This window comes from Leptonotus elevatus, chromosome 13 (genome assembly GCF_054856555.1).
Source record: "Leptonotus elevatus isolate MCC_2025b chromosome 13, RoL_Lele_1.0, whole genome shotgun sequence".
NCBI lineage: Eukaryota > Metazoa > Chordata > Actinopteri > Syngnathiformes > Syngnathidae > Leptonotus > Leptonotus elevatus.
The window spans coordinates 2,291,993-2,304,193 of NC_141251.1; the positions used below are offsets into that span (position 1 = coordinate 2,291,993).

The 12,201-nt window shown below is 41.4% G+C and overlaps 1 protein-coding gene across 4 annotated transcripts in view; it reads left to right on the forward strand.

The window, feature by feature from the left end:
- sdccag8 (SHH signaling and ciliogenesis regulator sdccag8) overlaps nucleotides 1-12,201 on the forward strand; it is a 49,841-nt gene that overhangs the window by 25,451 nt on the left and 12,189 nt on the right. For all 4 annotated transcript variants that reach the window (XR_015096880.1, XM_086093017.1, XM_086093016.1 and 1 more), the window contains one exon: nucleotides 8,841-8,968. Coding sequence is in view for 3 of the 4 variants with exons in the window: in XM_086093017.1 (XP_085949143.1) it covers nucleotides 8,841-8,968 (128 nt within the window). In the remaining variant the exon portion in view is untranslated. The remainder of the gene's footprint in view (nucleotides 1-8,840; nucleotides 8,969-12,201) is intronic.

Here is a 12,201-nt window from a genome sequence, read left to right on the forward strand (position 1 = left end):
TATTTACTAAATCCTAATATGAATATTGAATGAATAAAATATACAAATATTTAGAATTTCTTTTGTCAGTTTTAATTGAGCTGCTTTTCTGAGGTTTTAGATTGTTGTCGAGGTACCGTTTCAGCATCGGTATCGAGTCAAAATGTTGCTATGGTGACAACAATACCTGAAACACAATACGCGGCACAGGCTTCGGCCTTCCTGGGTGGAGTTTGCATGTTCTCCCCGTGCTTGCGTGGGTTTTCTCCGGGTACTCCGCTTTCCTCCCACATTCCAAAAACATGCATGGCAGGTGAATTGGACACTCCAAATTGTCCATAGGTGCGATTGTGAGTATGGTTGTTCGTCTCTGTGTGCCCTGCGATTGGCCGGCAACCAGTACAGGGTGTACCCCGCCTACTGCCCGAAGTCAGCTGGGATAGGCTCCAGCAACCCCCGCGACCCTTGTGAGGACAAGCGGTACAGAAAATGGATGGATGGATGGACAATACGTGTCAGTTTTGATTTGTGTCAATTGCGCACGCACCCCAATTAAAAACTGCATTCCACGAGGAAGATAGGTTTGTCGTTTGGTTTGTTTCGGCCATTTTGGAGATTTAGAGGCTTGGCTTTTCCTACACTAACTGCGGCTGGCGCAGCCCTAAACAGTTATTGCGCAGTGCTGCTACGTATGAATAAAGTTGAGATCAGTTCAAATACACGATTACGCGACATTTCCAATTATGAAAGGTATTTCAACGATTGGAGTTGAATTGACACAGCATCCCTCCTCGCGCACCGTACCGTGATCATCAAACAGCGGCGCAATGTGTCGGTTCCTTTGCGAGAATAGACTGAATCGGCAGATCCCTGACTGGGCGACCTCGGGCGAGATGGAGGCAAATCTGCCGGCGACAACTGTTCTCCGAGCAGCCAAGTGTGCCCCGGGGTCACTTGGCCTACATCGGCGCACTTCTGCTGCGCCGCCCACAAGCGAAGCGGCTCCTCCGCCTTCCGTCCGCCATCGCGTCCCGCCGGCGAAATGATTGCCTCGGTGTCAAAAGTGTTGACTTGTTACTCCTTTTCCATTGGATGGTCCACGTACAGGAAAATGGAAGGGTGCAAGGACCGCTTTGATATTCTCGGACTTTCAGGTGTTAAACTGAAATCAGTCAAGCAAGCAATTATATATTTTTTTATATTTTCTATAGTTATTTTGAAGAAAGAAAAAATCTGAAATAGTCCAATAATCTAACATCCATTTTTATCAATATCATTTGACATGTTGTATTTGTATTTAAATTTTTTTATATTAAATCCATATTTTTGACTTTCTATACTTTGACTCTATTACTCAATACAATTACATACAATGTCAAATATACTTCCATATTCACAATTGTGTGGTGATTGGCATGCGGAAGGTTCTGGGTTCAATTCCCGCTTGAAGCTCCTTAGAGCGGATGCAGTTCAACTTTTCTTTTTTTGATTTATCATTCACACCACAATTAATAATTTGTCATTTTCACCAAATGTGTCTTTCAATTTACTCCATAAGCATTTCGCTTGCATTCAAATCTTAGCATTCAGCGTTCAGCATTCCCGCGCAATTTCTGCAGAAATTGCGCTTTTGTCTAGTTGAAGACTGTAAATTGTCCAATGCGAGTGTGAAGGATCGTGTAAATGTGCCGTGTGATCTGCTGGCAGTCCACAGTCACATGACCTGTGACCCTAACAAGGATAAATGATAGAGAAAATGGATGCATAATCAGCATTTAAGTCCTGGTCCTCATTTTTCATAAATTTAGAGTCATAAAAGCCATAATACACCAGATGACTCGAGAGAGCTAATTATCATTTCTGCTCGAGCTGACGTATGCGCTTCCTATGTCCCCATTCTTAAACCAAAACGAGAAAGCACGGTTGGGATCGAGAGCTCAGGCCTGTGAGCGTGTGTGGACGCAGTAACAGTGACGTACGTGCACGCGTATGAGTGAATATTCCAATTTGAATGTGTTTCTTTTAATATATATATATATATATATATATACAGATGATACTTAGTCGTGCTCTTAGGACAATATTGCTTTTATTGTCCATAGAAAAAAAACTAATTAAGAAATAAAACTATTATATATGTATTGGATAGGTCTGATGCCACTAAACATTTTGAGTGGTCGCAAGTAAAAAAAAAAAAATTTTTTTTAGAAATGACTTAGATATCACACTTCCAATAGGGAGTCAAATTTTGGCTCATTTTACTTATGTGTCGTAAAAATTAATTTACCTTACGAGGTTACATATTTCGATATTTACCGGCTTGTGCCAGAGTGCTGTCGGTATTCCGATGTGGCTCGGCGTGCAGGGGGGGGGGGGGGGCAGTACAGTACAGTGGCGGTGGTGGGGCTTGGCGGGCGAGCTCCTCCTTGATGAAGAAAAGAGGCTCGGGCCGCCGCCTGTAAACAAAGTTGACTCGCCGACAGATGGATTGAATGACAGAGCGCCAAGCCGCGCTAGGGACGAGCCTGGCAGCGCTGCAGCGAGTGAAGGAGGGAGGGAGGGAGGGAGGGAGGGATGGAGAGATAAAGAGTGGAGGTGGCCAACAGGAGAGGAGGTGTGAACAGGTGCATGGCCGCTGAAGGAAGAACCAGCAGATGGAGCGAGACACAGCCAGTTTAGTTACAGGAAAAAAAAAGGTGGGAGGGGGAAGAGGCAGGAGGGATGGAATGGAATGGAGGAGAGAGAGAGAGAGAGAGAGAGAGAGAGAGAGAGAGGGAGAAGGAGAGGGAGACAGATGAAGGCGGTCTGCGGGCTACATCAGGCCGCCTCTGTGTGTCGTATGTCGGCGTGACCCGCAGGCGCGCTAAAAAACCAAACACAAAGCAATTTGTCACACGCGGCGTCAATAAATGATGTTCAATATGTCATCTTGTCCTCCGCAGAACTTTCTCTCTGGTGTTCTTTTCACGCGCTTGGCAGCGAGATCCACACGAGCCCTCCGCGCGTACACGCGGGCCACGTTTGCATCAAAAGTGGATGAATATTAATGCGTTCTAAATTGACACTGCCCGTCATAAATAGATGCTGCGTGTGTTGGAAGAGTCCGCTCCCGGGAACCGAATCATCACGCAAAACCCGTCAGCAGCTCAAACGAGCGCTTTCAAAAATCATTTCATTCAAGCGATTGCACGGCGCTCGGGAAACGGCGAAACATCGTCACGTGTGCGGGGCGCCGCCTCAACTATTTTTGCTCTCTGACTCATTTTGAATCGATTCTCTCATTGAAATGTCAATTCATTTTCTCGGTCTCTCCTTTGGTCTCTTGAGGCCTCCCTGATTTTATGTTTTTTGGATTTGTTGGGGTCTGGATGTTTCTTGGGCTGGGGAGGAGTTCTGGTGGGGGGTGTCTGGTCGGTGCTGGATTTCACCTTCCTTGGTTTTCTTCGGTCCCCTCGGGTCTCCTGGTGTTCGGTTTAGGTGAACGATATGAGATTTTTTCTAATAGGTTTTCTGGTGAGCTAACAAATACACGCACGCACGCACGCACGCACATACACATACTCACCCACACACACAAAAAAAAATAATAATATATATATATATATATATATATATATATATATTAAAAAAAATAATAATAAAAAAAATAAATAAATAAAGAGCAATGATGATGACATTTCCGAATGAACAATACTGAGCTTTTAAAAAAAAGAAGAAAAAAAAAGAAAAAAAATGTCAATTCAATCATTTTTATATATAAAAATTTATATGAAAGTATGGACGCACAATTTTTTTTCAGCGTGAGTACGAGTGCAAGCTCACATTTCAGGATACCAATCAACCGATACTTAATCCCATCACGTCTTGCAATTATGATGAAAATGTTTTATTTCAATGTGGACAAACACCGTTCTATTTTTTTTCAACTCCGCTTCACTTTAGCAGCGACGTATCTGAAGCCCGCTTGTACATCGCATTTTGGATTTTCAACACAAAGCAAATAATCGACCAAGCAGCTTGCTCGTAACTCAGACTAAACAAAAATAATATTGTCAACACACATTTTTCACCGGACTAAAACTAAACTAGACTAGACTAAAACCCTCGTTAATAAACAATAACTGGGACTAAATCAGTATGCATTTTTGTTGACTAATGAAGGCGAGACGAAACTGTACTTCACTTAAATTCTATGGATGAAAACGATAAATTTTTTGTAAAATCTTGCCTCTGCTAATCTTCAGCTAGCGAGTGCAACATGCACAAACATAACGTGTGATATTGATTTGTGTTGAGGTAATTTTTCTGCCACTAGATGGCATAATTGCATTTGTAAGACGTTGGTGACGGCTCAGTGCATTTTTTCATATTAAAAGCTATGTAATCTTTAACATGAAGTCAATTTTTTTAAATTGTAAAATACAACTTGACCCAATCTCCACAAATCTCATTTTGACACCCCTAATTCTCACATATGATACGTTATTCATTTTTAGTACATCCAAAATGGTTAAAATAGCATTTTGAAATGACAAAAGGGGCAACACAACCGTCCAGAACACGCGACACATTTTGTCACTCAAACCCTTCTTCCTACTTTGACAAACAATCGCATTTGCGCGACGGCTCGTTCCCTGAGCACAAAGTTGCTGCGTGTCAGTGTGACTTTGTGCGACGTGTTGTGAAAGCGTCACTGTGCTTGTCGGTCTTTTGTACAAACGTGGGCCCGTATGAGCGAGTGTCTCCTCCAAGTCCGCCATCTGACTCCAATTTGTGCCGCTCCTCTAATAAAGCAGCATTTGGCGCTGCTGGCGCCGGACGTTGCCGGCACCGCGGGGCGCCGCAAACTCTGGGTCGGGCCGGGCCGGGCCGCCCCCTCCCCCCGTCTAATGGCCGACAGCTTGAATAGTGCCCACTTATGCCGGTGCTGCCCAGTGCTCCCCCCCCCCCCCCCCTGCTCTCTCTTTACCCAGCAGCCATTGCACCGGGCTGCTCAGCCACAAACATCCCAGCTTTGGCCTTTGGCCCGCCTGGTAACTGACGCTTGTCCAGAGCTGTGTGTGTGTGCGTGTGCGTGTGTGTGTGTCCGCATCAGGGCCTCGCTACATTATGGACCCGGCACACTGGTTCCTCTCCAGCCCACAAACTGGAGGCTCTATGATGGTTCTATGCTAATGACCTGCTGTTTGGATCTGATCAAATCAAACTCAAGCAGATGAAGAAAGGTCCGTTTGGTGACCTCACTCGTCCGCCAGCAAACTTTCTGGAGAACGGCACGACCTTTTGCGCTCCCAACACGATCCATTACGGACGTCTGCCACAATCCAGAAAATCGACAAGGCAGTTTGTTTTTTCCAAATGTATTTATATGCGTTCGAACCTGCTCACAAGTACGATCAAACGACTCGTAGGCTAAATGCTACAAATAATAATACCACAGGGTATTACTTGAAAAAAACACTTTTTCAGCATATGGCCCACATTATAACAAAAAGTAAGTAAAAAAAAAACATTCTTTATTCGTAACATTTTATGATTTATTATTATGTCCGCACTGAATTATTTACAGGTATGGTTGTTGTTGTTGTGAGTATGGTTGTTCGTCTCTGTGTGCCCTGCGATTGGCTGGCAACCAGTACAGGGTGTACCCCGCCTACTGCCCCAAAGCCAGCTGGGATAGGCTCCAGCAACCCCCGCGACCCTTGTGAGGACAAGCGGTACAGAAAATGGATGGATGGATGAATTATTTAGGTTCTGCATTTTTTCCCCATAATGTTGAGAGTATGTTTGAACGTATTTGAGTATTTTTGAATGTTTGAACGTATTCGGGAATATGTTTGAACTTATTTTGCGAGTATGTTCGAACATATTTGAGAGTGTGTTTGAACGTATTTGAGTATTTTTGAATGTTTGAACATATTCGGGAATATGTTTGAACTTATTTTGCGAGTATGTTCGAACATATTTGAGAGTGTGTTTGAACGTATTTGTGTGTTTGAACATACTTGTGAGTATGTTCAAATGTATTCCAGAGTATTTTTGAACGTATTAAGCGAAATGTTCGAACGTATTTGTGAGTATGTTTGAACATATTTGAGAGTGTGTTTGAACGTATTTGAGTATTTTTGAATGTTTGAACGTATTCGGGAATATGTTTGAACTTATTTTGCGAGTATGTTCGAACATATTTGAGAGTGTGTTTGAACGTATTTGTGTGTTTGAACATACTTGTGAGTATGTTCAAATGTATTCCAGAGTATTTTTGAACGTATTTAGCGAAATGTTCGAACGTATTTGTGAGTATGTTTGAACATATTTGGGAATATTTTTGAACTTTGCGATATGTTTAAAGCGTATTTGTATGTTCGAACATACTTGCGAGTCTGTTCGAACGTATTTGCGAGTTACATTGACACTTCCATGCTGATTCTTCTTCCTTCAAAGGGTTATTATACCTCAAAACTGTTAAGCTGCTTAATATTTGTTTATCACTTTCAGGTCTTGATACAAACACACTCATATAGACGTGTCAGATTGTTTAAAAAAAAAAGTTGTTTTGCGAAGAAGAGGCGACGCTCTGTTTGCTTGCTTTTCTCGTCTCGTTCGCTGCCGCTATGTTACGGACTGCTGGAACTTTCTGGCGTGGCGTCTGATGCTAATTGGTGGGTAAACAGGTCTGGTGTGAGCGCCCCGTCCTCCTCCTCCTCCTCCTCCTCCTCCTCCTCTTCCTCATCCTACTCTTCAATCGCGCACACACACACACACACACACACGTATGGACAGAAGCACCAAAGTACACACGGCCCCCCCTGGAACCTCTTGCAGGACCAAATGGCTGGCAATGCCTGGCCGCCATCTCCCGCTGAGCCCTGGTGTGCGCTTTGGTGGCTCAGGCTGCTGTTCGAACCCAGCGGGTGTTCCGCTCACCCACTCAGACGCAATATCCCCGTGTCCCCTGCACGGCAACGCCACCCGCTTTCACACCCCAGACAGCAGGACAGCAGGAGAACGCGCACGCACGCACGCACACACGCACCCGTGCGCGCGCGTGCACACAGGCAGGATGGAACAGACAGACGCGGTCACTTTAGAGATGCAGGCCAAGCGCTGCAGGGGAGAAAAGTTTTCACTTGAACTGGAGAATTCTCTCTTCATTAGCGCCTCTTTGGACTTCAGGAAGAGTTGTGTTTATTTGTCGTCGCGCTCGCTCTCTCGCTGTCTTTGTAGTTTCCCCCCCCCCGTTCTTCTGGTCTTTTTGTGTGTGCGTCTGTTGCTGGCACGCGGGGCTGCACTTGCTCGAGTTGGAAAGTTTGCTTCCGACAGACGGACGGCCAGGATGCGCGCACCTTCTTTTGTCGCAGCCGTACCTGCGCCGTTTGTCATATCCGCTTGGGATCCATTGAAGCGAATGAACGGCGTGACGGTGCGGACGCGCTGCGTTCAATGTGAACTGCTCACTATTTTTACACTGCCCGGCAACTGATAACGAAGAAATTGAATATAGTTAGTATAGTTTTGTTTTGTGGGTTGCTCCAAATGGACTCCTTTCAGTCAGGTAAACAAGAACGACTCGGTTATGATATGAGAGTGACTCAAACGACAGGAGACGAATTGCTTCTGTGTTTTTAACATATGTGGATAAAAAAAAGATGATTCTTACGGAAGAGGATTAGGGCCAGTGAAGTGGGGGGGGGGGGGGGGGGGGTTGGCAGGATTCTCACTTTATTCTCAGAATTCTGACTTAAAAGTGAGAATTCTGACTTTGTGACATCGTGCAATGAATTGTGGGGGGGAAGTCGGAATTCTGAGATTAAAGTCAGAATTCTCACTTTAAAGTCGGAATTCTGAGATTAAAGTCAGAATTCTCACTTTAAAGTCGGAATTCTGAGATTAAAGTCAGAATTCTCACTTTAAAGTCGGAATTCTGAGATTAAAGTCAGAATTCTCACTTTAAAGTCGGAATTCTGAGATTAAAGTCAGAATATTGCCAACCTTTTCTCTCTCTCTCTTCATTGGCCCTAATCCTCTTCTGTAGGTTCTGATTCAGAAGATTTTTTTTTAAGAATACATGTAAGCATCAAATATGAATTTGTTTCACCCTGCAGAGATCACTTACAAGGGTTATTATAGTTCTGGAATTTTCAATATAATTAGTATTTATTTAGTTTTTACTTTAAAAAAACCCAAAAAAAACCCCGTTATAATTAGTCTTGTGGGCACTTTTTTTTTATATAAATGTTTTGTTTTAGTTTAGCTTTCATTAGTTTTAGTATTGGTTTTAGTTAACAAAAAATAATATTTTAATAAAGTAAACTACAATTCCCTAATGACTGAACCATCTTCTATACGGCCATGCAGTAATTTATGTATTACATTATAAAACATTTCAAATTAATCCTGAAGGCTCACATATGAAATCGTTTGACAAAGTGTAGTTTCTCTACATAGTTTATCTTTTTTTTTCTTTTTTTTTAAAGCACTTTTGTTTTTATTTTATTTCATTAATTATGTTTTTTTTTTTTCAGTTTTACTTCAAATGTGATTTTTTTCGCCGGCCAATTTTGTTAACTATGATGCTCATGCAAACCGACTCGAGACTGTGATGTCACTCACTTGGCCACACCCCTTAAAGGCACACATCAAACACAACAGTATGTCCAGTAATTACACTTTCTAAAAGCAGTTTAGGCCTTCTTTACAGCTTCATTAATTGAATTTTCTTAGTAGTTAATTGCATTTTCTTCGTAGTGTTTTCTTTTAGAAAAATGTTTTCTTCTGGCACAGGAACAAATTAGTGTTTCCCTCCCACAACGTGAATTCCACTTGTAGTGAGTGTCCTTGCATTTGTGTGTGTCCTCCAGAGAGGACAGCGAGACGGCGGCGATAGCTCACGAGGACAAGATGGCGTCCGCGGCCCGCGCGTGGCGCCAGCGTGAGGGCGACATGGCGGCGCTGTTGCAGCAAATGGAGGCGCAGCACCTGCAGAGAGGTCAGTCCCAAAAACGAGGAAGTCGTCATCCCTTTATATGTTCAGCCTCACCGTTTGCTGGTTCGAGGGGACTCCACGCTTAAATGACAAAAAATGATCTGCTACCTGCTGGGATTTTGGGTACTGAGTCATTTTGGTAAATATTGGAAATAGAGCTGGCCTTCTTCCTTTTGAGCGTCTGCAGTTCCCTGTGACCCAAACAAGGACGAGCAGACTAGAAAATGGATAGTTGCGGCAGCAGCGTGGCGCCTGCTCGCATCAGAGGAGGAAGCGGCGGCGTGGAAGGTGACCAGGGCAGGTCAGAGTGCCCGCTGCGGCCCAGCGTCTCCTGCTAATACAACTGTCGAACCATCTGGATCCTTCTCGTCCTTTTCTTTACCTGCGCCAGGCCCGATGCTGTTTGCAGCAAACATGGAGGGCAGCGGGGAGCACTGGGGGAGGAATTGGACCGACTACGTTTTTATCAAATATTCTTCTATTTGCGATATGCACATATATATGGAATTGCCTGTAAGAGGGCATTAGATTGGAAGTGCAAATTTGCAAGAAAGAAATTATGAACGGAAAATTGTGATTTTTATGAGAAAAAAGGCTTTTCCCAAAGAGAATTGTAATTTTACAATAGAAAAGTTGTAATTTTATAAAGAAGCTTACTTGAGAAAGTCCAAATATTAGGAAATATTTGAAGAATGGGGAATTTTTTTTTGATTTTATGATAGGATGAAAATAAATGAGTTAACTCATTCACTGCCATAAATTCATAAAAAAAAAAAAAGATTATTAAAAATTAGGAGCAAGTGGCGATTTTTTTTATTTTTTATTGTAATTAATCACATGACTTCACAAGCTAACTCGCGATTAATCACAAATTTCATATCTGTTCTAAATGTACAAAAAAAAAATCTAGGTTTTCATACTCTTGTTAACAAAAGTGCAAAAAAATGTTAAACTAATAGAAATAGTTCAAATGAATTTTTGACGTTTTTTAAAAATTGAGGAAAGGAGCACAAATATTTCAATAATAAAAAAAATAAAATAAAAAAAATAAAGGTCATTTTAGGAAGGGGAATTTCCCCCAACATAATTTTAAGGCAAAAAAATCGAAATATTACAAGAATAGCGTTGCAATTGATGAGGAAAAAAGCTGAAATTTTGCACTTTTTTTTTATCTACAAAAAAAACCCAACTAGTTTTGCAATTCTCAATAAAGTTGTAATTTGCAAATGTGTAAAGTGCACATCCGAGCTACTGCTGCTTGCACATCTGTGGCACCATCTGGCTCCTCAACCCCCCCCCACTCTCCCCTCCTTCTCATCATTTCCCTTACCTGCGCGTTCCTTCGCAACGAGGCGGCCTGCTCCTACTTGCAAACCGAAAAAAAGGAGGCCAACGGAGGGAGGTTTGGCGGGAAGAGGAAGCGTAAACAAAGGGTTTGTTTCCTGGCACGTGGCGGTGGCACACATGTTGTCTAAAGAGAGCTGACATCAGAGCACAGCAGGAAACGTGGAGGGAGGGGAGGGAGGGTTGGAAGGGAGGGGGTATGGTGGACGTCCTTTAGTCACTCGCATCACTTCCTCTCGCCGCTCGCACAGACGAGCGCCATAATGAGCTTTTTTGCTTTCCTTCCATCCATCCGCCACTTTTTTTTTTTTCATATTCCTGTTTTTTTTTTTTTAAATACATGCATACAGAGCTGCCTCGAGATGACATCAGATATTTCTCCCCCTCCCGCCACCCTCGGCCCCCACCATGGCTTTGGCTGTTGTTTGTTTCCAGTGCCAGTTCTGCCGGGCTTTCTGTGTCCCAGGGTTCTTTTTGGCCTACGCGCGGCCAGACGCATTCAAAGCCTGCTCGCCTAATTAGCATTCTTCATCGCAACTTTTTCACACTCTGGCCAAAACTTTACAGTGTGTGTGTGTGTGTGTGTGCGTGTATGTGTGTGTGTGTGCATCATTACAGACTTGGCATGTTTCAAATTTATATGCCGGAAGTTGAATAGAAGCAATGACACACTAATAAATAACTGTGGGAATAAAGTCATTAAAAAATGCAGAAATATTGCAAGAATTTTTTTTATATTTTGAAGAATAAAGTTTACGCAGCAAAAAAATATGACATTTTACAAGAAAGAAAAAAAAAACTTATTACTACTACTACTACTACTTACTGTGAGAATTAAGTTTGAAAATATGAGGGGGAAAAATATGTTTTTTTTTGGCAGTATAATTTTAAGAGAAAACAAATGTAATTTTATGAAGTAAAAAAGTATTTTTACAAAGGGAGGAAGTTGAAAGATATAATTTTATTTAAACAAAAAAAAAGGTGTCATTTTCCAAAGGAACAAAAGCTAAAATAGAAAGATAAAAATTCTACCTAAAACCAAAATAAAGTCTAAATATTATGAGAGTGAATTTTTAATCTTAAGAGAAAAATAATCAAAATATTTTAAGCATGGAGTTGTACTTTAAAAAACAAAAGTTGCTGTAATTTTACGAGGAAAGAAGCTGAAATAATATGATGACAAAGTTGTAATTTTGTAAATTTGCAAGGAAAAGCTGTGATTTTGTAAAAATAAACAAATCTGTAATTTCACGTAAAAAAATAAAATAAATTACCAGATTAAATTGGAATTATAAATTGTGAAGGATTATTGTATTATTATTGTAAAACTGAAGGCGCAAGCGATGTTGAGAACGCCAAAACATCCGCACAGTATCTCGCATCTCACTCACAATTTGACGTTTCAGAGTAAATTGCGCGACCAGCTCAATTCAACATAACATTGTATCACCCCCCAAAAATTCACCAACTAAAAATTCTGAAATGTTTACAAAAAATGGCTTCATTTTTTACAAAATTGTAATTGTATAAAAAGTGCTGTAATTTTAGATCAAAAGGACTACTATATTTTTAACGAGAATGTTGTAATTCCGACATTTGTTTACTTTATTCTCGTAATATTTCAACTCTTTTTTTTTTTCTTTTTTTTTCGTATTATTACGACTTTTAGCATTTGCTTTTTTGTAATTGTATAAAAAGTGCTGTAATTTTAGATCAAAAGGACTACTATATTTTTAACGAGAATGTTGTAATTCCGACATTTGTTTACTTTATTCTCGTAATATTGAAACTCTTTTTTTTTTTTTTTTTTTTTCGTATTATTACGACTTTTAGCATTTGCTTTTTAGGGCAGCGTAGTGTGTGACTTTACATTTTTGTGCTCTCATATGTAG